The sequence below is a fragment of the Salvelinus sp. IW2-2015 genome, linkage group LG7 (assembly GCF_002910315.2).
Source record: "Salvelinus sp. IW2-2015 linkage group LG7, ASM291031v2, whole genome shotgun sequence".
Lineage (NCBI taxonomy): Eukaryota > Metazoa > Chordata > Actinopteri > Salmoniformes > Salmonidae > Salvelinus > Salvelinus sp. IW2-2015.
This window is the reverse complement of record NC_036847.1, coordinates 15,635,200-15,660,656: the sequence shown is the minus strand read 5'-3', so window position 1 is coordinate 15,660,656 and position 25,457 is coordinate 15,635,200. Positions and strand designations below refer to the sequence as shown.

At 39.9% G+C, this 25,457-nt stretch overlaps 1 protein-coding gene across 2 annotated transcripts in view; it reads left to right on the top strand.

Annotated features, from left to right (window-relative positions):
- The window catches only part of cntn3a.1 (contactin 3a, tandem duplicate 1), a 107,782-nt gene that overhangs the window by 70,287 nt on the left and 12,038 nt on the right, over nt 1–25,457 (top strand). Inside the window, exons 9-13 of one of the 2 annotated variants that reach the window (XM_023991132.1) lie at nt 3,387–3,526; nt 7,171–7,300; nt 9,380–9,530; nt 17,562–17,689; nt 22,464–22,639. In XM_023991132.1, coding sequence (XP_023846900.1) covers nt 3,387–3,526; nt 7,171–7,300; nt 9,380–9,530; nt 17,562–17,689; nt 22,464–22,639 — 725 coding nt within the window. Of the gene's footprint in view, nt 1–3,386; nt 3,527–7,143; nt 7,301–9,379; nt 9,531–17,561; nt 17,690–22,463; nt 22,640–25,457 lie in introns of both variants that reach the window. The other variant, XM_023991131.1, reaches the window with a different exon arrangement.

Sequence of the window (25,457 nt, the reverse complement as noted above, 5' to 3'; positions counted from 1 at the left end):
TTACCTCCTACTGTTGTAGATCATGAGGTAGCAAATAGCATCCACAGTGTGATGATGTTGCACAATTGTTCCAGTCATATTACAGTACATATCTGTAAAGAATTCACTGAAAAAGTAATTAATTATCAGTATTAAGTTTAATAGCTTGATGAAAAAAGTTTGCAAATAGTTTTTGGTAAAATGTCTTCCCAGTTATATTTGTTGTGAATCTGTAGCGGACATGAGTCGGTCATGATCACATGATGAGGTAGCCCCGCCTGCAAACTTCAAAACCAGTGTCTGCCCTCGGCCTGAGAGGGAATTTCCTCTTGGTCTAGTGGTCTAAGATGTTGGTTGCTTCCGTGGGAGACCTGGGTGCATATCCCGCACGTTACGAATGTTCAACACTTTTTTCTTTACTGGCTGTATAACTGCATCATATAGTGGAATGGGGTTGTAAATTAAGGTTTTTATCATATTTCATTCTTGACAAGCTGTGCCAGAGGCTAAACAGAGGCTGTAGTGAGTCCTTAGAGATTTATATATCCCTTCAGGGCCAGGTGATTTTTCAGTACTCAGACTGGACTTATGGCCCATTTACTGAGAAAGCTTTTAATGGCCACTCTGAAGGTTTTACAGTATTTCTGCCTATTATTTTATTGTTTATGCATTAGTGAAGGATCCCCACAAGGCTTTACAGAGGGGTGGGCTATAAAATCATGAATTACCAATTTGTATTCAAAAGGAGATGTATTTAATATGATAATACATTTTCCAGTACTTGTGGGTAGATAGAAACATATTGTACTTTGACAAAAACCTGACGTGGTCTTGATACTTTCTCCGGCTCTGAGTGGTGCATTGTGGAGGCTTGTTTGTCCTTGTAAGCTTTTAGTCTGTTTTTTCTCCCAGCTACACGGACTGGCCTCTTGCCAGTTGATAAAAATCAGTTATCTCCTTTTGAACTCCCATAGACAGGAGCTTGTGGGGCATCCATCAGCTGTATAGAGGAATAAGATAATCAATATGGGGGATCTGGACTTGAAGCACAACATCCCCTGCTGCTGGCACAGGAACAATATGGGGCCCTCTCTTTCAATTTCGCTCTTAATTGCCCTTCAAAGTTCCATTAAATGTATTAAATAAGATCCTGTTTCACAGGTTGGATGACATATGAATAGGCCTGCTTTTGGATATAATTGACTTAAAAAGTACCCTCACAGTTGTGTCTCCTTTCCATTACCTACTCTTTGGTGGTCTCATTTGTAATTCTTGGGGAGGTTGTCATTTTGTATTTTCTTCATACAGTAATGCATTTTCAATTCACCAATGGTTGGGACTTGGATTCTTCCCAGTACATTCATCATACTGTAGGCTTTTGTAAAAGAAATACAGTTGAGGAAAGGTTGTTTTTAAATAATGGAATTAAAGCCCTATTTCTTTCAAAAAGCTGCAAAACAGTTCTTCATCCTTATAGGGTTGTCAAGAAACATTCACTTTGGACTATGAATTCAGCAAACCTATGTTAGAGGAGATAAGAAATACAAAGATAAATCATCAACATAAAACACCCCAAGTCCTTCTTGACAACTAAGTCCAGATCTAAGTGATTGATTGAGTGCTATTGTAAGTTTTTGGACATATCTCTGAAGAGTATAGTCTCCTCCAGAGAAGTGCTTCAAAAAGTCTCACTACAATAAGCATGTTGGAAAGGTGTAAAAGTGTTGGAGGTATTCCTTATGCACATTACATTTTCATTTACATTTTGGTAATTTAGCAAATGCTCTTATCCAGAGTGACTTACAGTCAGTGCAATCAACTAAGGTAGATAAGACAACACATAGGCATTGCGAGTAAAAACGTTCTTCAATAAAACTTCTACAGTATCAGCAAAATCAGTGCTAGTAAGAAAATACAAATGCAAGTGTTAGTGCAAGAAAGACGAGTACAACATGACAATATGACAGCTATCATGATTCAACACAATATACTGTATATCAATCACTCAGGAGTATGTACAGAACAGTCTTCCAATAATAGATTCAACTTAGTAGCTCATAAAAAGTTAACCTGTGTAGACATGGTACAGTACTCTTGTCGTTGTCTGTTTTCTCAGATTTATCACAGGATACTAACAGTATGTTATCTACTAAATAACACAACAGAAACTTAGTTTACAAACTTGCTTGCATGCACACACAAACGCACAAAAAAACACACCAAATAGGTGTCCTTGACCCCTGGCCAGCGTACAGTATTTATGTGTTAACCCAAAGGCCATGAATCTGCCCCTATCCTTGTGGAAGATACAACCTGGTGTCAGGGCTTCGTATGATTTGGTACGTATGATTTCTTCTCTTCATTTAGTATGATATGTTACGTTACGTTAGGTCACATTATGAATGGAATAGCGGTCATACAATATCATATGATTTAAATAACGTATTGAATCATATGTCTTTCCCGGTCGTAAAATAGCATATGAATTGTATGAAGTAACATATATTACTTTTTGGAGGACATATAGTATTATACATATTTCTCTGAGACAAGGTTGCTTGTTGCGTCATAACAAAGGACAGTTACAAAGGACAGTTAAAAGGACAATTACAGGGAGAATTTATGGTAATGTGAAATAACGACAAAGGTTAGAAGAATTTACGTAAAAGGTTAGGAGAATTAAGTTAAGGTTAGGAAAAGAGTTTGAGAGTTTGACATGACTCAAACACGCAACCTTTGAATTGCTAGACGGTTGCGATGTAGGCCCACCCATCCTCCCCGACCAACCTCACTACTTACAGTACATTTATGTCTAAAGTAACTAGAGTCTAGAGACCATTAGTACATATCATATGTCTTGGAGGTGCACAACAATATGTATAGTATGCTTCATATATCTTTGAGGCCAGGCTGGAAGATAAGGCAGTAGTAATTTATGTGACACAAGAACCACCATTTTAAATGCACCACCATTTTCCAATAGATTTTATTTCAAATGGGAAAATGGGGGCATCCTATAGCGTCATTAATGCTGCTGCCTTAGACTCACATCCACTTCACTTAGCAGTAATTCACAATAATGTGTCGAGTCAATATGAACTAACCTAAGCCAATCACAAATCTGTAAGCTTTTCATTAAAAATTGTTGTGACAAAAGAGCTGATTATCGGCTCTGCTATAGAACCTCTTATTGCTGTTGTTTTTGTTTTTTTGCTTCTTTTGGGGTCAGATTTGGGTTAATGGGAAGTTGATTAATGAATTGCTCGGTTGGTTGCTTTATTAATTAACTAATTGCCTGCTTGGTTGATTAATTGATTTATGTTCACAACTGTAACCCATTTTCAATATTAACCACCATCCAGAATCCCGGCAATGTTAATTCATTGAGTATACTGTGGACCTTGCAGCTCCCCCTCACCTGATCGAGGAGCCTCAGGATGCTCAGAAGCCAATCGATGACACCCTGGTGTGGGAGTGCAAGGCCAGTGCCAAGCCGAAGTCCTCGTACCGATGGCTGAAAAACGGCGAGCCTCTGGACACGATGGAGGTGAGTGTTTTCCTGTGAGAGTTGGAGGGAAGCCAGTCTCACTTCTTTAACAAAAATTGTTTTATTGCAGTACAGGTTTTTGATAAACTATCACTAGGTGATACCGCAATACCACAATGTGACCTAACTTTAAAAAAAAATGTTGAATTAGAATGTGAGCAGCTAGTTGCACCTATGGTGTGCATTATAAAGCATTTTGCATACCTCATAAGGCATTATAAATGTGCTTTTAATGCATTATGAAGAGGGTATTCATAAGAGGTGTTACCCAATTACTCAAATTACTAGAACGGACAAAGCCTATCAGACTTATTAATTGTAATTCTATAGTCTACGAACCTGGGACATGACCAATGTAAATCAAAGTGTTTACTCATACATAATGCAAAATGTTTCATCCAAATACTTGACCATATTGTTGCTTTGTGAGAAAGGACATTGCTAATATGGTGAGCAATGACATGACTGTTTATGGGTGGAAGAACATAGCATAGTCATTTTATTTGGAAGAGCTTGCAGAATCTTAGCATACAATTGAAAAAGGCCCACATGTCTGTGTAGCAGGGTGAGTTTGTTTTGCGAATGAGCCAAAGTGATGCAATTTTCTCCTTGCGTCAAACACTGATCACCACAGTAATCTGTTTTTCAATCTCTCCTATCTGCTCTTTCGAGTTTTTACCATTAAGCCACTTCTCCTCAGGGAAAGGAAACGAGAAGCCTTATCACACTGAGTAGATTTCACATTCATGCATTTGGCATAGTTTGTTATTGTGATAAATCCCGTGAATCACAGACACTTATAATGTCAGTGTTGGAATTGCGTAATGAACCTTCCACTGTGTTAAACAGTGAAACACTTTTTTTTATAAGTCAACAGGTGTCCATTTAGTTGATTTAAGAATCAAGTTACTTTGATGTTAAAGTAGACTTAGTTTGGTATCTCAAAGGTGGTGAGCAGTCTCAAATGTGCAATTGTTGGGTGCAATTGAGAGGGTCATTCGAAGGTCAAGTGTTAATCACCACACATCCCGGACCACATAAAACACTTGTTAGTATATCGGTGTACCTCAGCGTTTATTGACTTTCAAATCACATATTCTATTCCAAATATCGGTCGGCGGAGGAAAGGTACCACACTTTTCATACATGTGGCTGTGTTAATGAGCTGGGGTGTTACCATTTTCTAAATGCCACCGTCAACCGCGGCAGCATTTAATCAATTTCCCAAACTCAAAGGTCAGCGGTGTAGTGGGAGAGGGGAGGAAAGGGAAAAGGCTACACGGACACTCGTGATCTGCAAAACGAGTTAGTTAAAATTGGGTTAGGGTTAAGGGTACTGGTTAAGGTTAGGGTTAAGGTAAGGCTCAGTTTCAGATTTTGGTTAGTCGTTTTACAGGTCAGGAGTGTCCTTATAGCCTCTTCTGGAGGAAAGGAAGGGGAAAGGTGCCATTTGTTATTCCTCATTACAATGGATCTGTCCGGCCCAGTCTCTCTTTTTGCTCCGACTGTTCCTAATTTTGGCTAGACGCCAAGGGAAGTAGATGGCGTTGAGTAGGGCTGTAACTTAAATATCACCTCGTGAAACGAGGACCTTCTCATGCACATATTTCCCCACTCAACAGCTAGCCCTGGACAAATTAATGAGTGCATCTCGAGGTGTTACGATTTTTACAAATGCCCTCTAAAGTCACAAACATGACTTTGGAATCATTGCTGTTTTTTGTGTCTGCTCACCTAGCAGTGTCAGTGATGGGATCGTTAAATCCATTTCATACGACATGAGGTGCTCAAATGGCCTTTCAACTAGCATCGTAAAATACTGCTAAAATCAGAGAATAGTCAAGCTTAATTAATGACGCCCATAAAGCAGATGTATGCCTCCATTTATTTTCTCTGCTAAGAATCCAGGCAGAAACTCATCTAACATTGTTCAAGTGGACAATGCTGGGCACCGAATGGAACAGTGAGGCTCAACCCCTACACACACACACACACACACACACACACACTGGTAGAGATACAGAGACTCACGCTTTTTGCCATCCCAAGTGCTGCATGCACTGCCCCCTCTCGCAGCCTCTAACACTGAGTCAGCCACTCGCCCATCGCATGACTGAGACTCATAAGGGCCCCTCAGCAGGGTCACTCACTGATGGTAAGGGACAGCCTTGTATTTTCAAGAGGCAGAGCAGTAATGCTTTCAGACAACAGACAGAGTGCAGGATGGTCCCTCCGGAACTGCTCTCTCAATGACATTAAAAGACCGGCTGCACTCAATGGAGAAGATCAAGGGCAAGAACAATGAGTGTAGCCCGACTAAATTGACACGACTATAAAAGGGGCGTAGGAAGCAGTGGCAATTCTCATAAAGGTCAAAGAGAGAATAGAGGAGGAAAGAAGCGGATGTCATCCACTTTCTGTTTGTGTTTGTGCGTGCGTGTGTGTGTGTGTGTGTTTCTGTACTTGCATTCACGCGTGCGTCTTATCAACTCAATATTATTTTTGATCCTGCATAACAAATAGCTCTTCTGAATAAGACGGTCATCCCAGATTTAGCAAGTCTATTATGTTCCTGATTAATTCCACAGGGACTGTTCATTTAAACTATCATTTGATGAGGTTTCAGAAACATTTTTAGCAGAGGGGGTTAGAATAATCCCCTATGGGCCTATTAGGACCCCAGAAAATTAGCAGTATTTTAATTACCACCCCCCTGACGAGGAGAAATAGTGGCTACAGCTGAAATTAGATCAGGTCTTCCAACGGAATACACCCGTTTCCATGGAATATTATTTAAAGTGTCCACGCACAGCCCTTATTTTGTGCCCATAAACTGCTTATAATTTGCTGTTTCATAAATAATCAGTTCGTTATTTGCCATTTTTAAGTCGTGAGGTAACACTTAATTTGGTTCAGCCTTTCATCAAAGGGCCTCAAACAAAATGTTACCAAACCTAAAGTATACAGTATAGAGAAGCAATAAATATAAATTATACTTTGCAAACACAGTGTGTGGGAGCATCTTTCATTTGAACACCAAACCTTAAAATGTCACCAAGTATTTGTATTTATTAAGGATTCCCAGCAGCAGCTGCTCTTCCTGGTGTCCAGCAACATTAAGGCAGTTATATACAATGTAAAATATTACATTACATTTCATACATTTTTTCACAACACATTAAGTGTGTGCCCTCAGGCCATTACTCTACTATCACATATCTACAATACAAACTCCATGTGTACGGTATATGTGTTTAGAGTGRGTGTGCTAGCGGTTGTGTGTGTGTGTGTGTGTGTCTGTACCTGTCTGTGTGTCTCATCACGCTGTTCCATAAGGTGTATTTCTATCTGTTTCTTTTATTCTGATTCTACTTTTATCTGATGTGGAATAGAGTCCCATGTAGTCATGACTCTATGTAGTACTGTGTGCCTCCCATAGTCTATTATTGACTTGGAGATTGTGAAGAGACCTTTGGTGGCATGTCTTGTGGAGTATACATTGGTGTCCGAGCCATGTGTTAGTAACCTGCCCTACATAGTTTTTCTCTCATTAGTTTGAACCTGTTGAAGGCATCCTGTCATACTATGAGTACAATAGCTCTCTCTCTGACTTTCAGATGGAAAACCAGGTGTCTCTTTTTCAGGACAGAGTGCAAGTGAACAACGGAGTCCTGACCATCAGCAGCTTGAAGCTGGCCGATATTGGGATGTACCAGTGTGTTGCAGAGAATAAACATGGTCGGGTCTTCACCAACACTGAACTCCGAGTTATAGGTAAGATTCAGCATGCCATTATCATCATCATTGTTGTCATCGTCATTCAGCTGCATAACTAGCTCTCTTCAGTAGCTATGGTCACTAGCAAGGTTTGCAATTTAATAGTGTTGAAGCCACTTAAGGCCATACTGCACGCTATACCTTGTTAGGTTCTTATTTTTCAGAGTAAATAACTCACGGACACTAGAGAAGCTTTAACCAAGTTTAATTCTTCCCAAAGGTTCTGTACAGCTGTATGCAGACAGCAAAACATTTCTCACCATCACAGTTATATACATCCCACTTTAGGACACTCCTCCTTCTCTCTCCAATCCTTACATCTTATGGTTCAACAGGAAGAAGGTGACCAGATACTAAACCCTGATTACTCCCTTAAGGGGAACTGACCTCACCTCCTGACCTCAACCCCTCCTTCCCCTAGTCCACAGATGTCCATCTGTCTCCCCTGTATCAACTGTTGCTCTGCTCCCGTCCCCCAACACATTCCAACACATTCCACAGCTATATGTCTTTCTACAGAGGCCCAGTCTCTTTCTCCTTGGATTCTATGCTTCTTTCCTATCATTTATTTAATATCTCAATGTTCAAAATGTCGAATCCAACAACATGTATCCTCCCATAGTCTAAATCCTGGAGGAAACCACAGGGTCGATTCAATCCGTAACGTGGAAGATCTGTGTTGTAGTGTGGTTGACATTTAGGGCTGGATTCAACCAGTTCTGCCTTAACCTGCGATAACCAACAGTTGCATAGAAGTTTCATTGTTTTTATTTAGGCGATGTTGGAGTTGTAACTGCGTTGGAGCTGTCAAATTAGCAAGCGGCTCCCGGTGTTATACCTATCGTGAACATTGGCAGGATGCGCCGAGTCGCATTCGTAATAATCCCATGCAGCCTTGTTTACAAGTTCGAACACTGGAATGTGTGTTGTAATCTATACCTCGATTAGGCTGATATACTGTAAATCCTTATTATTTTGTTTAATGATTTTCATTTTGAGTGTCATTATTTCTATGTAACCTACACTTTCTCGTTCTGAACATCTAACACGGGTGTGATTTAAGGACTGGTGTGGTTTCATGACAATGATGACAAGAGCAGCCGCTCAGCAATTCGACAACTCCAACGCCGTTACTATACACCTCTGACTTTGTCTAAACAAAAACAATGAAACTACTATACAGTTGTTGGTTATAGCAGGTTAGAGCTGGAACTGATTGAATCGAGGCCTTAAAGGTAATTTCCGATTAAGCCGACATATGCAGCGTTTACCGTGGATGCAATCTCCGCAAACGCGGTAACATTGCCTTTAAATGTCTTGTGCCAGGTAAACTGTTGTGTCCTCACCTATGGTCGAATAATTTTCCCATAACCTCCAAACTGTTCCCTTTCAATTACTACCATGCTTATGCATATACTTTTCATATTTCTTCTGTAAGAAACATTTCAGTTTAGCCCTATTGTATAGGCGAAGGATTAAAGGGAGGAAGTGAAAATTTTTTGTATTTCTTTTTCTTAAACACTGTGGCAGGAAATAATTGCAAGGCGCATTGCACAGTTCTCAGCGCTGTCATCGTCGCTCGGCAGCGTGTTGGCTTTGAAGAGCGCTCTGCTGAGTCGATATGCATACAAAACAGATCCAGACGTCGGAGTGTTAGTAATTAAAGCCTAAAGGAGCGGCTACAAAGCCTCCCCTCGTTTTACATCTTTTCTTTTTTGTCAAAGCCCCACGGCTGAATGCTTGATGTATTACGCCCCAGCAAGGAAAACTGCAAGGCGTTCTAAAACTATGAAGCATCTTTCTTAAATTAATGTCTTTTTAAAGATGCCCGCTCCAAGTGTGTGTGTGTGTGTGTGTGTGTGTGTGTGTGTGTGTGTGTGTGTGTGTGTGTGTGTGTGTGTGTGTGTGTGTGTGTGGTGTCTATGGAGGACGTGTGGTTAGCTGACCTAACTAATAGATATGGTGACCTACATGTTCTGAGGGATGCTCTCTCTTGATTTCTCTCTCTCTTCTTTCAATCCCTCTATTTTAGCCAATTGATATATGTCTCTCCATCTCTTAATCACTCTCTCATAGCTGTAGCCCCAGATTTCTCCCAGAACATGCTGAAGCCTCAGACCCTGGCCAGGCAGGGGGGTGACGTGCTGATTGAGTGCAGGCCTAAGATGTCTCCACATGGGATGATCTCCTGGAGGAAGGGGAAAGAAGCACTCCGAGAGAGCCACAGGTATGGTGGAAAGCTGGGACAGGATTGAGAAGGGACATTCACAAACCTGGATTCAAATAGTACTTAATACAAAAACTTTTAGCATTTACTTCAGCCTGTCTGGAGTGCCAGATGGGTGTTGTTTGCGATTTTGGGACTATTTCATTGGATCCATCGCACTAAGCAGAATCAGTCAAGCATGCTAAAGTATTTGAAAGGTTTAAAATACTATTTGAACCCAGGTCTGATGCCCGTACTTTGTGAAAAATGCAGTGTAATATGTAAAGGAGATGTTGACACTTTGTCGTTATTTTACAGGATGCTTTGTATCAGGTAAATTAAATACATTGTAATAATGATTCCCTAGTGGCAAACTATGGTCCCTCATCTTGTGTCAGAGCAAGCTTTTATTTTTCCTCCTTGATGCACCACTTGTAAAACAACTACCAATGTAGCGGTTACTAAATTAGTGCCAGTTAACCATCTGGGACCAGGGACCAGTAAGCAACATCCCACAGAACCGATACAGGCCCACAGACTGGAGATTGAGAAACACTGACGTAGTAGTTCTTAGGGATGCATACAAACACTTCTAAGTACAAAGCCATTTGGTGCCACACAGTTACCAATGTTGAATTACTTTCAATGATTTAACATGAGATTGGGATTAGAATTAATGATATATTTTCTCATCTTCTTCCATTTCCCCTTCCCCACTACTCTACTACGCTGTCTTGGGCTTTTTGTGGAACTGTTTTCAAGTGTTTACTTAAGGTAATTGGTACTTTCTAGTCTTTGGCAGACAAATCGATCCACTGATCCATCAGCTCATTACCACTGGGTTGGTCAAGTGAGAGGATTGTTAAATCTGAATGTATGAGCCAGGAATTGAGACACCAGGGTAGTGGATGAAATCTCAAGAAACAATGATCAATCATCAGTGGACTTACAACTTTAGCTAGACATCCCCTTTGTGGTATAATGGAACTGGGGGAACTGGCTAACAACCTAATTCCATTACTGTAGATCTGGGTGTAATACCTCTGGCAGTACAGGTAGAGCAACAAGGGAAAATGCAGGAAAAGCTCTCTTTCTCTACACCACAGTGCCAATTGGTCAAAGTAATGTTGTATGACCATGTGTTTGACGTATTTGATACCATTCCACTGATTCTGCTCCAGTCATTACCACAAGCCTGTTCTCCCCGATTGAGGTGCCACCAACCTCATGTGATTCACACATGCACCCACATGCACACACCGTAATTCAGGAAGTACAACATTGGCCTTGGGCAGAATTCCTACAATATATGAAATCTGGCCACTAATTATGTGTGGGCCGGGATGAAAACGGAATACTGTTCACCTTACATATTTGACTGTTTATTCAGATACACCGATTAGAATAGAGAGCGACAGGGACAGGCGAGAGAGGAATGAACGGTCAGAAGAGGTTTATCTGGAAATCAAATCCCCAGGGGCCGTATGTGGTTGTGACCTCCGGCATGAGATGAGAGAACATTGAAAGAATCACACAGTAACAATCTAACCTCCCTAGCAGTATATAAATAATTCTATCCACCAGACATAATTCTCTAAGTCTGCTATAGATTGACTTCAATGTAGCCTGGTTGACCTACTGTATAGCTTTAATTGTTGTAGCCAATACTCATAAATTTAGATTTTTAGGCAATTCATTTTTTTTTCTGTTATGAAAACCGCTATATAAATTACACAAATTATTGCTATTGTTATTATTATCTTCACATTCCCTGCAATAGCATCTTCGTTTTCACAGAGTAATGCCAAACGGGAGACATTACAACGTGGGCACATCTGCCGGTGCATGTGAGGAATCAGCAGGGGTCTGCATTTCTTATTTGATCTGGGATTAATTGTATTAACTGCCTCAGCAGCTTTTGTGCTGCATCTCCTGGATATCCATCCTCAGGCCTGGAAGTCTCACCTCCCTCTGCCAACATTATTGGGAAGCACCAGAGGTGATGTACCAGGTGGAGCCAGGCTACTTTGAAGAAATAGCTGGGTTGATACATCTCGCTCAGGAACAAGAATGAGGTGCTGTTGTTTGAACTTGGCTTCTAGCAGGAATATCATTCCAAAGATTGAGTGTGAGGTGTGTCAAAATTGCACTCGTATTTTGCTATGGTAATTCTTCAGTAATGCTCCTAAAAATGAATTTGGTCAATATGTATTTATTTCTGTACAGATATATTCCTGGTGTGAGTAATTTTAATCTGCTCACGGATCAAATCCACTACACCTAAGAAATATTTGATTTAGCAAGGAAATATCCTAGAGTAGAGATGTGTATAGAAAAAGTAGTTGGCTAGGGTTATGGCTGCATCTTTCACAAACCAATTCCCCCTGTTTGTCTCTTAAGGATTCTTCTCCACTTTATCTAGATAGGACTGCACCGCTATTATTGCAGGAGTGCTACACTACTAATCTATCTCACTGTCCTAATAACACTGATACTTCTTTCTAATCCTTGTGGTATTATTATGTGTAGATGCTCTGGGCCAGAGGAGAGCAAATGTACCAAGAATAAGTTTGGGCTGTGATTGTTTAATCAAGTCATGCAGCGTTGGCACTACGCATCACAGGCACGTCTTAAACAGGATTTGTGTGTGTACTTATGCTGGGGCTATGACGTTAACCGTAATGGCTTACAAGTCATTTAATTTCAATGCTGACCAAACGGAAAGGACAAAACTCACAAAAAGCTTTATAAAATTGCCATTGGAATTAGACCTCTATGTTATGTTAACCAGCACACATTGTTGCTTAAAAAAAAGATTATCCAGCTGTAAGCCTCTCAACCAAACAAAAGTATTGTACAAAGACTACAATGAATGGTTTTCTCTTTCCAATGCTTTTTGAGCTTTGTGTATTCACATTATTTGATTATTTGATTTATTTCATGTAGCTGATAGCCTAGGTCCTACATTGTGCTCTGGAGTGTGGTATCTCCTTTAGTTTCAGCCAATTATGAATATAAACCCTGGATGGCTGATGCTACAGTATGTATTTGCCAATGAGAGGCTTTGAAGCCACCTCCGCCATATTGGTGGTAATCAGAAGGAGCAGTCCTCCATAAGAATGAATGGAATTGTACAGTATTTCAATTAAATGTTTGAATACAAAATGAGATATATTTAAGTATTTATTGTTGTAATAGGGACTGTAACGTTAGTACTCTCACAAAATTCTACTTTAAGGGACATAGTGTTTTTTTATAACATGTTTTATGTTCAGTTCACATAATTCATTTAAAAGTATGCATTAAGGTGTATGTAATAGAATATACTTGGCAAAAATGAATGTAGATATTAATAAATGCATTTCTATAGCTTCCAAAATATTATTTTACTATGGTGGAGGAGTACAACAATGGCAGTGCAGAGGCTTCAAAACAGCGCCCCCCCCCCCCCTGTCAATCATCTGGGTATACAGTACCAGTCAAAGTTGGGACACACCTACTCATTCCAGGATTTTTCTTTATATTTACTATTTTCTACATTGTAGAATTAAAGTGAAGACTTCAAAACTACAAAATAACACATATGGAATCATGCAGTAACCAAAAAAGTGTTAAACAAATTAAAATATATTTTATATTTGAGATTCTTCAAAGTAGCCACCCTTTGCCTTGATGACAGCTTTGCACATTCTGGCATTCTCTCAATCAGCATCATGAGGTAGGCACCTGGAATGCATTTCAATTAACAGGTGTGCCTTGTTAAAAGTTAATTTGTGGGATTTCTTTCCTTCTTAATGCGTTTGAGCTACCCGGTTGTGTTGTGACAAGGTAGGGGTGGTATAACGAAGATAGCCATATTTGGTAAATGACCAAGTCCATATTATGGTAAGAACAGCTCAAATAACAAAGAGAAATGACAGTCTATCATTATTTTAAGACATGGTCAGTCAATCCGGACAATTTCTTCTAGTGCAGTTGCAAAAACCATCAAGCGCTATGAGGAAACTGGCTCTCATGAGGACCGCCACAGAAAAAGAAGACCTAGAGTTACCTCTGCTGCCGAGGATAAGTTCATTAGAGTTAACTGCACCTCAGATTGCAGCCCAAATAAATGCTTCATGGAGTACAAGTAACAGACATCTCAACATCAACTATTCAGATGAGACTGTGTCAATCAGGCCTTCATGGTTGAATTGCTGGAAAGTAACCACTACTAAAGGACACCAATAAGAAAAAACTTGTTTGGGCAAAGAAACACGAGCAATGGACATTAAACTGGTGGAAATATGTCCTTTGGTCTAATGAGTCCACATTTGAGATTTTTGGTTCCAACTTCCATTTCTTTGTGAGACGCAGAGTAGGTGAACGGATGATCTCCGCATGTGTGGTAACCACCGTGATGTATGGAGGAGGAGGTGAGAATGGTGTGGGGGTGCTTTGCTGGTGACACTGTCAGTGATTTATTTAGAATTCAAGGCACACTTAACCAGCATGGCTACCACAGCATACTGCAGTGATACGCCATCCCAGCTGGGATGTTTAAAATAGTAAAAAATAATCATAATTTTTTTATGTATTACATTGTCTAATGATTGGAGACAGGCCCAGGAATACGTAATAGGGTTTTTTATTTACTCGACCCAAACTAACGAGCGAGGTGTAAACCTCTAAATAATACACGGGACGAGTCTCGTAAAACAAGTGCACAATAACACGTAGCATGGAAGCCGATACAACAGCACAGGTACTCACAGGACCAACGGACATGGTAACAATAACTGACAAGGACAATGGGGAACAGAGGGCACATATATAACCTTAATCTACTAATCATGGGGAATGGGAACCAGGTGTGCATAATGAGACAAGACAGTCCAGGGTTGGTGGTGATCAATCCAGTTCAGTGACGCCTAGAAGGCCAGTGATGTAGACCTCCGGAGCTAGTGAGCGGAATGAGCAGCAGTACCGGGGGGATCCTTGACAGAATGAGTAGGTGTGTCCAAACTTTTGACTGGTGCTGTGTACATAATTGGTTGTTACCCACTTTAACATGTTTCCCCAAGTCAAACGAATAATTCCCCATGGTTTGTTCTGAGAATGACTGCTTTCTGCTTACATCTTTGGAATTCATTTTGATACATACTGCACTCTAACTCTCCAAGCCAGGGTCTGTATTGGGGATATAAACTCAGCAAAAAAAGAAACGTTTCTTTTTCAGAACGCTGTCTTTCAAAGATAATTTGTAAAAATCCAAATAACTTCATAGATCTTCATTGTAAAGGGTTTAAACACTGTTTCCCATGACACCAAAAGAAAGATGCCCAGGGTCCCTGCTCATCTGCGTGAACATGCCTTAGGCATGCTGCAAGGAGGCATGAGGACTGCAGATGTGACCAGGGCAATAAATTGCCATGTCCGTACTGTGAGACGCCTAAGACATCGCTACAGGGAGACAGGACGGACAGCTGATGTAACAACACCTGCACAGGATCGGTACATCCGCACATCACACCTGCGGGACAGGTACAGGATGGCAACAACAACTGCCCGAGTTACGGTTTTGTCTCACCACGGGTGATGGTCGGACTTGCGTTTATTGCCGAAGGAATGAGCGTTACACCGAGGCCTGTACTCTGGAGTGGGATCGATTTGGAGGTGGAGGGTCCATCGTGGTCTGGGGCGGTGTGTCAGAGCATCATCGGACTGAGCTTGTTGCCATTGCAGGCAATCTCAACGCTGTGCGTTACAGAGAAGACATCCTCTTCCCTCATGTGGTACCCTTCTTGCAGCTCATTCTGACATGACCCTCCAGCATGACAATGCCACCAGCCATACTGCTCGTTCTGTGCGTGATTTCCTGCAAGACAGGAATGTCAGTGTTCTGCCATGACCAGCGAAGAGCCCGGATCTCAATCCCTTAAGCACGTCTGGGACCTGTTGGATCGGAGGGTGAGGGCTAGGGCCATTCCCCCCCAGAAATGTCCGGGAACTTGCAGGTGCCTTGGTGAAAGAGTGGGGTAACATCTCACAGCAAGAACTGGAAAATCTGGTGCAGTCCATGAGGAGGAGATGCACTGCAGTACTTAATGCAGCTGGTGGCCACACCAGATACTGACGGCTACTTTAGATTTTGACCCCCCTTTGTTCAGGGACACATTATTCAATTTCTGTTAGTCACATGTCTGTGGAACTTGTTCAGTTTATGTCTCAGTGGTTGAATTTTGTTATGTTCATACACATATTTAAACATGTTAAGTTTGCAGAAAATAAACGTGAGTTTAGTAGTGATAAATAATATGTCCAGGATTTAACTTTAACACCATCCAGTAACAGAGAGAAAAACATTTATTTATCCCAAACTGTGATTTTGTACGAAATTCACAACGGTCCCCGTATACCTTAATTGCTGTAGTGCCCTTGAAGAAAGGGAGGGCAAAGAAAAGTAATTTCATAGAGAGGAAACTCTTCTAAATATGGGCTGCATCTTTATATTCTATTCCGCTTTGAAAGATAAGGAGGAAGTCTGCCCTGTGCAGTTTGCAGTATAATGTCAAGTCTTCTCCAAGTGAAATCTCATATCCATAACTCTTTATTCTGGTCCATTTCATTGGAAACCCTCTGATAATGTTAGAAGAAGTGCTTCCCTCTCCCGGGGGCCTAGTTATAGAAATTGACTAATGCCATTTGATTCTGGTGAGCTTAGCAGGTCCTATTTGATTGTTTGAGAAAGGATAGCTATCCTGTATGCTAAGGGATATCTTTTGGGAGCTGTGTCTTTTTAAGAATTTGTAGCTTAATTTCCTTTGAAAGCCTTTTTAATGTGCATAGGGCATTGGTGAGACTCATCACGCCCTCCTGAGCAGTTTTGACGATGAGAGAGCTGCTTAGAGCAGGGATGTGCAGGGATCTTACATATTGATTAATAGCGGAAGGTATTATCAGAGTATGAAAATGAACGCTAGTACTAGTTCAGATGATTGGGTTGGAATCCATCACTTAATTCACCTCAGCAACTTACTTCCGTTCACATGAATATACTTAATATCCTGTGTATTTAGTGTTTGCACAGGCAATCTTCTGCAATTTACACATTATAGATCACACATAATCTGCCTTACCATTTAGTTATTTGTGTCAATCATTTGTCTTCTGCATTAGGTTATTGGTTAATTTTTTCATCATCAATATGGTTGCTACCTAAGATGAGTTCAGTTGGCTTTTAACAAACTACATCTTCATAAGCCTTTCATTACATATCACTCTGACCAGCAGATGTGTGGCTTTAGATCTGTGGCACCAGTGTTTACACACAAGCTTTAAACATAGTGATATGACAGTGCCACAAGCAGCAAGATGAACTGCAGATATTGCAGATGAGCATGTTGCAAGCTCTTGCACTCACACAAAAAAAAGATGTGCACGGGTGTGCGTCACTCAACGTGTTAGCTGCTGGACCAAAACTGCAGAGACTTTTGGCCTTGAGATTCTCATTCATAGTTATTGCGTAAGTCGGCCCGATATTGCTGTTTACTTGGTGTATGGCTGACTCTACCTTTAACTATGGACTGTTGTCATGGTACCTGATGGTCAAGGGCAGGGGTGCACAGCTCCAGTCTGAGCCACAGCAGCAGTACCACTGGTCCTCTTTTTTCATTGATCAATTAAACAGCTCACTGTTCTGACTACTAGACAGAGTCCACACAACTGGTTAGATCTATTGAAACTGATGATTCAATGGCAAGGGTGATATAACCAGCAGAAACGGCAGCCCTTGAGGTCTGGATCTGTGAAGAGAACAGAATGGTTTCACTCCTCACTGAAGATTTAGAACAATGTTTAAAATAATAGTTTCAATGCAGGTGAAATAGTCACAATGGTCACAAATGTTACTTTATTTTATTTGTTCAATCTCTGTATATCTTTCACCCAGTCCTCAATAATAGCATTCTCAAACCTTCAGAAACAGACCTTAGTTGGATTACAGTTTCTGTGACAACTATCAGTGTAGTATGACTTAAGATATTGACATTCATTTTTTTTATTCATTTCTAGAGTCTCAGTGTTGGACAATGGAAGTCTTCGAATAGCAAACGTTACCAAAATGGATGTCGGCCTCTACACCTGCGTGGCAAGGAACCAGTTTGGAGTGGCAAGCAGTGCTGGGAGTCTTTTGGTTAAAGGTATCTCTACTTCCACTCCTTGAGATGGCTCTCCATATCTCTAATCCTTGCATTAAGATGTACATCAAAATTGTTAAAAAAATGCTGACTGGATGCTTGCAGCAGCAGCAGATTGTACTGCAGGCTTCACGAGTAGGTTTGGTTGTTTGTTATTAGTTGAGAGTAGGACCCTTAGAGAGTTTTTAATTCGGTTAATATAATGACCCTGCACTATTGGAGAAGAGGAGGTATTTTGGAATAGGACAAAATTAATTGTATGACTTTTTACATCACCAGAGCATGAAGAAAGGGACCAATGTTTTCCTTGGCAATAGAAGATAACTATCTGCACTATCCATGAACAAGTGTCTCATTAGAGGAACCAGACTACAGAGCCATGTAAGGATTGATGATACAATAACAGATAGTTTCCATGTACCACACAAACATACAATTAGTTGATTGGGCAGGTTCAGAGTTAGCATTGGATTTAAGATTCATTGCATTGCTATGCCTTAATGTTTAATTCAGACCTTCCTGGGGTAGCTAATAGCCATGCTCTGTTTGTTTAAGAGTTAAATCTATTTAAATCACCCGCTTCTGCAAGGCAATGGATTTCCAAGCCCTTCTAAAGAGCAGAGTCAACAACAGTGCTCTATTAAAATGCCTTTTGGTGATTCCTCACAATTTATGAATTGCAAATTGTTTGGTATAGAAACTGCTTTTATTTCCTTTTTATCAGCCCTTTTGCCTCTAAGAATGGCAGTATCTTACATACTGTATATTTTACAGGTGATTTTTGTAGACTATATTCATGAAATCCAGCCAGTCCCCTTTGAAAGAAATCAATATCAGCCACAGTCAGTAAAAATCTTGCCCATCTTTGCTGACTGAATACTGTTCTTAAAGGGATTTTCCCCCCTTTAGTCCACTGTTGATACAGTCACAAATGTTTTGCATGTCAGCAGTCAAGTTTTCAAGATGTTGGACATTCAAGAAGCAAAGTGTCACCGGCCACATCATCATGACTCTTGGAAGATTAGTCCAAATGAGGACTAAAAGAGATCAAAAAAAAGAAAAAAAATCATGATTCAAAATTCAATAGATAGTTTTTGATTGGATTTTCCCTGTAATAGTACATTCACATTCAGGGCTTGAGATATGGGCATGTACCCATATCTCCATATTTGCCCTTCAGATATACAATTTAACATCAATGCAAGTCTCACATTCAAGTTTAAGTTATGTGTGTATTTCTCAAGTTCGGATCCTGCTCTTAGCAGAGTGAGTGATCTGTCAGCATGGTGCCATAAAATAATTAAACTCTTAATTTTACCATTGCTAGCACCATGCTACAATCAACTACTTATTTAATCTACAATAAGTGTCTAGCTGTTATGATAGCAATGAAAGCTACAACAAATGTCACAGACTGTTATTTTATGGAGAGACATACCCGGCAGGAATGTGCACAGTTAGGCCCCTAGTGGTGCTCGAGAACCTACCCTTTTGCCCTATGAGGAAAAAGGTTTTTTTTATGTATCTGAATTGCCCATAAAACTAGCTAATCTCACAAATCCGCCCTGTCCTTCTGTCGCCAGGGGACAAATCAACTGTTTTTTAAAAGGCTGATGTCACCAACAAACTAAAACTAAGTAAAGACTAGTTAGATTGTTTCGACAGTATAGCTATAACTAGCTAGCTAACTAGATAGCTGATTTACATCATCTTCTAGCTACATTCGCAATGATCAGATACAGACGCAGTAGAGGATTATGATTGTAGTTAAGTTAAAGTTTTTATTTTATTTGAAAAATGTAATACAATTTTATTGGTCACATACAAGTGTTTAGCAGATGTTATTGCGGGTGTAGCGAAATGCTTGTGTTTCTAGCTCTGACAGTGTAGTAATATCTAACAATTTCACAACATATACCCAATACACACAAATCTAAGTAAAGGAATGGAATTAACAATATATAAATATGTGGACAAGCAATGTTAGAGCGGCATAGACTAAGATACAGTAGAATAGAATACAATACAGTATACATTTGAGATGCAAAATATGTAAACATTATTAGTGACTAGTGTTCCATTTATTAAAGTGGCCAGTGATTTCAAGTCTATGTATATAGGCAGCAGCCTCTAATGTGCTAGTGATGGCTATTTAACAAGTCTGATGGCCTTGAGATAGAAGCTGTTTTTCAGTCTCTCGGTCCCAGTTTTGATGCACCTGTACTGAACTCGCCTTCGGGGTAAACAGGCAGTGGCTCGGGTGGTTGTTGTCCTTGATGATCTTTTTGGCCTTCCTGTGACATCGGGTGCTGTAGGTGTCCTGGACGGCAGGTAGTTTGCCCCCGGTGATGCGTTGTGCAGACTGCACCACCCTCTTGAGAGCCCTGCGGTTGTTGGGCGGTGCAGTTGCCGTACCAGGCGGTGATACAGCCCGACAGGATGCTCTCAATTGTGCATCTGTAACAGTTCGTGAGGGTTTAGGTGCCAAGAACAATTTCTTCAGCTGCCTTCTTCACCACACTGTCTGTGTGGGTGGACCATTTCAGTTTCTCTGTGATGTTTATGCCGAGGAATTTTGACCTCCAAAAGGTCTGTGCACAGCCCTGATATCCTGTATAATTATCCTGGATTGATAATGGTTCGTCCATACCATGTTAGCAACAAGAAATCAATGAGATGACAATGAAGAGGGAAACCATGATACCCTTTTCATTGTCAACTAAAGTAATGCACTAGCAAAATTTAAGCTGGATGACATTGAAACACACATGTCAAAATGTGTTCAAAGGATTCCATATTTCCGAACTCAATAGGTAGCAGTTGGAAATCTTCATTCTCATTTAGATAACAGCTTATTTGAAGGGTACCTACATAAGAACGTCATAACACATTCATAACCATAACACATTCATAAGCAGTACATAAGGATTTCTTAAATTTCAAGAGCCGCATGTTCATAATTGCAGTGTAAAGGACAGTACTGTGACATAACAAAAATATCGACTTGCGGTTGTTGACATAAGTACTGCTTATCAAATCAGCATGTAGGGATTATGAATGTGTTATGAAGTCTCCTCATTTTTTTGTCTTGAGACATTCATTTATAGGGCAAGCATTCATAGCCTCACCTGGAATGCAACGTATAGAGACCTTAAACACCATCTGACATGCAGTGTCTGATTCTCTGTCCATTAGACGCTTATGACACCCATGCATAATTCAGCTGGGGCTTGCTGTATGGAAACTCAGCCCTGCGCATCTCACTGCACCGCCGAAGTGGAAAAGACACCCAAAAGAGCCAGAGCAAAGATTAGGTTGTTATGCAGCATACCACCATGCTGTGGTTGAAATAGGATGGCTTTTTGTCTGGCCAAATGGAACCAAATTATAGACTCCGGACTGACCTGTGGAAATGGAGGCGTGCAGAGGAATGGGTTTGTGTGGTTTCTTAGTTTCTTCAGTGATGCATTACTTTGTGTAAGTGACTTGTGGTTATAGTTTGAACAAACAGTGACAGCTAAAGCCACTTACACTGTTCATTCTCATTCAGTGTATGAGAAAGGATGACAATATGAGCCAACGCCTGAACAGGAGATTTCCATAGCTGTCTAGACAGGCGCTGTCAATTCAGTGAACATTACAGCCACAAGTTGAGATTATATTTTTTCAGAAGCTGTTACTGGGCTCTACTCCTTTCGAGTTCCTTGTGATATTTCAGCTAAATCAAATCTATAAATCAAATTAAACAAATTGTTTTTTATTCCAAGATTTGTGTTTTTAACACAATCAACTAATATTTTTTTATTGTGGTATTTCTTTTTGGTTGATAACGATACAGTATGCCTAGCGGGTACTTGTATACTGAGAAGCCTAGCGGCCCTAGTGTTAATGACTGCTTCCACTTCAGTCAAGAACGTTTGGCGTTCACATGGGCTCCTAGAGCCCTTATTAGACAGGTCCATGATGAAAATGAATCATAAGATAGCTATATGGGCATCTGTTACAAGTTGGCAATCACAAGCAGCCACGCTGTAGGCTATCAAAAAACTGTCAATGTATAATCATATTAATGGATGGAATCCGTGACCATTACAGCCATCATTACACGGTCTGAAAGCACAACAGAAGCACAACAGGCATAACAACTTAAGGTAAGTCGTTTGGCCAAGATACTAAGTCGGTTGGACAAGATACTAAGTCGTTTGGATGAAATACTAAGTGGTTTGGATGAGAGGTCAGACTTTATTTGGATAGTCCATCTGTAGATGCTCTACAGATAGTTTATTGATAGTATGACCATCTGTTGATGAGCAACTAATTGCTAAGGTTAGGTTTAGAATAAGGGTTAGGGTTAAGTTTAGGGTTAGGACAAGGGTTAAGGTTAGGGTTAGGGTTAGGGTTATGGCTACGGTTAGGGTTAGTAGACAGTAGGTTGAAATGTTACTGATAGTCTGTAGAGCATCTACAGATGGACAATCCAAATAATGTGTTACCGGACACGATAATGCCCATTGATTTTACAGGAACAAAGCACAATAATCACAATCTCAGACATGACTGAGGTGTAACAGTCCCGGAGTTAACAAGACAGCAGAATAGCCCCATGCCTCCAAAGAAAAACCAGTAGAATGGACTCAAACGAAACCCAATAGTGCTATAAAACACATATATACATTTTGTCAATGTAAATAGGCAGAACAAAGTTGATAGTGATAAGAGAAGCTCCCCGCTGTTTCTGTCTGGCCCAGGTAGCTGAACTTGTTTTTGTCTCTTGCAGAGACAACCATTATCACCAGCCCAGCTGGGCATTTGGACGTGACGGTGGGCGAGAGCATTGTCCTCCCCTGCCAAGTCTCCCATGACCCCACGCTCGATTTGAAATTCACCTGGTTCTTCAACGAACAGGTCATCCACTTTGGAAACCACGGGGGCTACTTTGAGAAAGTTGGCGGAGTAAGTGCTTTCGAGTCTGCCTTACACTCATGTGTTTGAATTAAGTCTACTATGATGACCTTTTATAATTACTTGACTTATTTATGTGGTTGTCACTTGTGATTTGCAATCCAATTACATACAGTTGATCATATTAATTTATTTTTACTGTGTATGTTTATATGATGTAAAATTAGCAAGGGCAGAGTAGACCTTTTTACATTATGTTATGAGCACAATAACATATACAGTACAACAATGAATACTTTACTGCTGATATATAGTGAATGGACTAGAGGAAGTGTATTGAATGATTTTCATTCATGAATCATATCAAATTTGTTTTTGCAATTAACAAGAGCGGTCTGCCTGTTTGCCTGTTCCGCTTGTTGATAACAACTACTCCTTTGAAAAAACTGGTGCCTAAGGAATTGTCGATTCAATGCTCAGTCAAACATTATATTTGGTCATCTACAGTCGAATGTATTTCTCTTTAATTAGAAAAGCAATTATAATATCTTGGCTGCTTACTACCCACAGTTTGTTCTATATTCCTTCGGCTCATCAGCAATGCCATTAGTTGTGTAATTGTGTTTGCCTCATGGCTTCATTTGAGCGGTTGACTCCCTGCACTAATCACTTGACACAAAGCTGACATGTTGCATAAAAGTGTGTCTTAAATGCAATGAGTAATTTTATAAAGGTTAAATAGTTCTATTCATCATACATTATATTTGTTGGAGGTATAGTGCCTTCAGAAAGTATTCATACCCCTTGACTTATTCCAAATGTTGTTGTGTTAAAGCCTGAATTCCAAAAGGATTAAAATATATTTTTCTCACCCATCTACACACAATACCCCATAATGACATTGAAAACATGTTTTTTTTTATGTGTTGGAAATGTAACACAGAAATATCTTATTTACATAAGTCTTCACTCCCATGAGTCAATACTTTGTAGAAACACATTTGGCAGCGATTACATCTGTGAGTCTTTTTGAGTAAGTCTCTAAGAGCTTTGCACACCTGGATTGTACAATATTTGATTGTTGATCGTAGCTTGACAGACATTTTCAAGATTATGCCATAGATTTTCAAGCCAGTGTAGATTCGGCCTTCTTCTTTAGGCTATTGTCCTGCTGAAAGGTGAATTTGTGTCTGTTGGAAAGCAGACTGAACCAGGTTTTCCTCTAGGATTTTGCACGTGCTTATAGCTATATTCCATTTATTTTTATCTTTAAAAAATTCCCTAGTCCTTGCCAATGACAAGTATATCCATAACATGATGCAGCCATCACCATGATTGAGTACTACTCAGTGATGTGTTGTGTTGGATTTGCTCCAAACATACAGCTTTGTATTCAGAACAAAAATAAAATGTATTTGCCACATTTTTAGCAGTATTATTATTAGTGCCTTGTTGCAAACAGGATGCATGCTTTGGAATACTTTTTTTCTGCACAGGCTTCCTTCTTTTCACTCTGTAGTTACTCCACAATACTAACCTAAATGACAATGTTGTTGATCCATCCTCAGTTTTCTCATATCACAACCATTAAACTATTTTATTTATTTATTTTAAAATCACCATTGGCCTCATGGTGAAATCCCTGAGCAGTTTCCTTCATCACCGGCAACTGAGTTAGGAAGGACGCCTGTATCTTAGTAATGACTGGGTGTATTGATACACCATCCAAAGCCTAATTAGTAACTTCACCATGCTCAAAGGGATGTTCAACGTCCCTGGTCTATGTGGTTGAATCTGTATTTGAAATTCCCTGCCGACTGAGGGACCTTACAGATAATTGTATGTGTGAGGGTACAGAGATGGAGTAGTCATTCAAAAATCATGTTAACCACTATTATTGTAGATAAAAAAACATGAGCTGGCGCACACTCAGAATAATAGTTTGTGAGGAGGTGCTGACTAACGGCGAATAAACTATAAACTATCAAAATAAAGAAAGTCGCACTCTCCATGTATAATCTCCCAGCAATTTAATGGGTATTTACCAACGTTTCGGCAGGAAGGCACAGTGATGACGAAACGTTGGTAAATACCCATCCTGGAAGACACAGTGATGCCGAAACGTTGGTAAATACCCATTAAATTGCTGGGAGATTATATATGGAGAGTGCGACTTTCTGAAGGCACTGTATATATTTATATTAACTTAGCCCACTAAAGTGCAAGTGTGTTTTCCAAAACAATACATTTCTCTTAATGCACTTAAAATACCTGTCACAAAATGTCATAATATCAAAAAGTATAATTTGTCATCTAGTGAGAATATTTCTATATAAAAATTAATTTACACCGTCACAACTTAAAGTAACCTTTACAAAAGCAGCTAACGCTATCCAAAAGTATTATCTCACCATTTATTAAATAATGGCTCAACAAATACTAACTATAACCATTAATAGATACACTTTTTCTATGAAAAAAAGTCAATGGTACAATGTGGTATTCAAACATTTTATAGACGTGAGCTGCATTCTCTGAATTAGGATCAAATACTACAGTTTATCTCAATGGTGTTCAAGCATTTTTTGGGACAATGTCGATTTTCAAAACAGTGTACGTACGACACAGAACTCTGTAGCCTTTTGCAAAACAGTAAATACATGTTTTTATGTACTGTAGTTTCCTTCTAAAAACATTCATAAAAACTATAAGATATTGTCAAATAACTTCATCAAAAGAACACTACTGGGAGAACCTATACGGACACAACCCGTGGACAAATCGATGGCGTATATCGCGCAGCTGAGAGCTGTGTGAACCAAATCACACTGACCAACTTTCTTTGGCCGAATACCAAATACTTAATCCC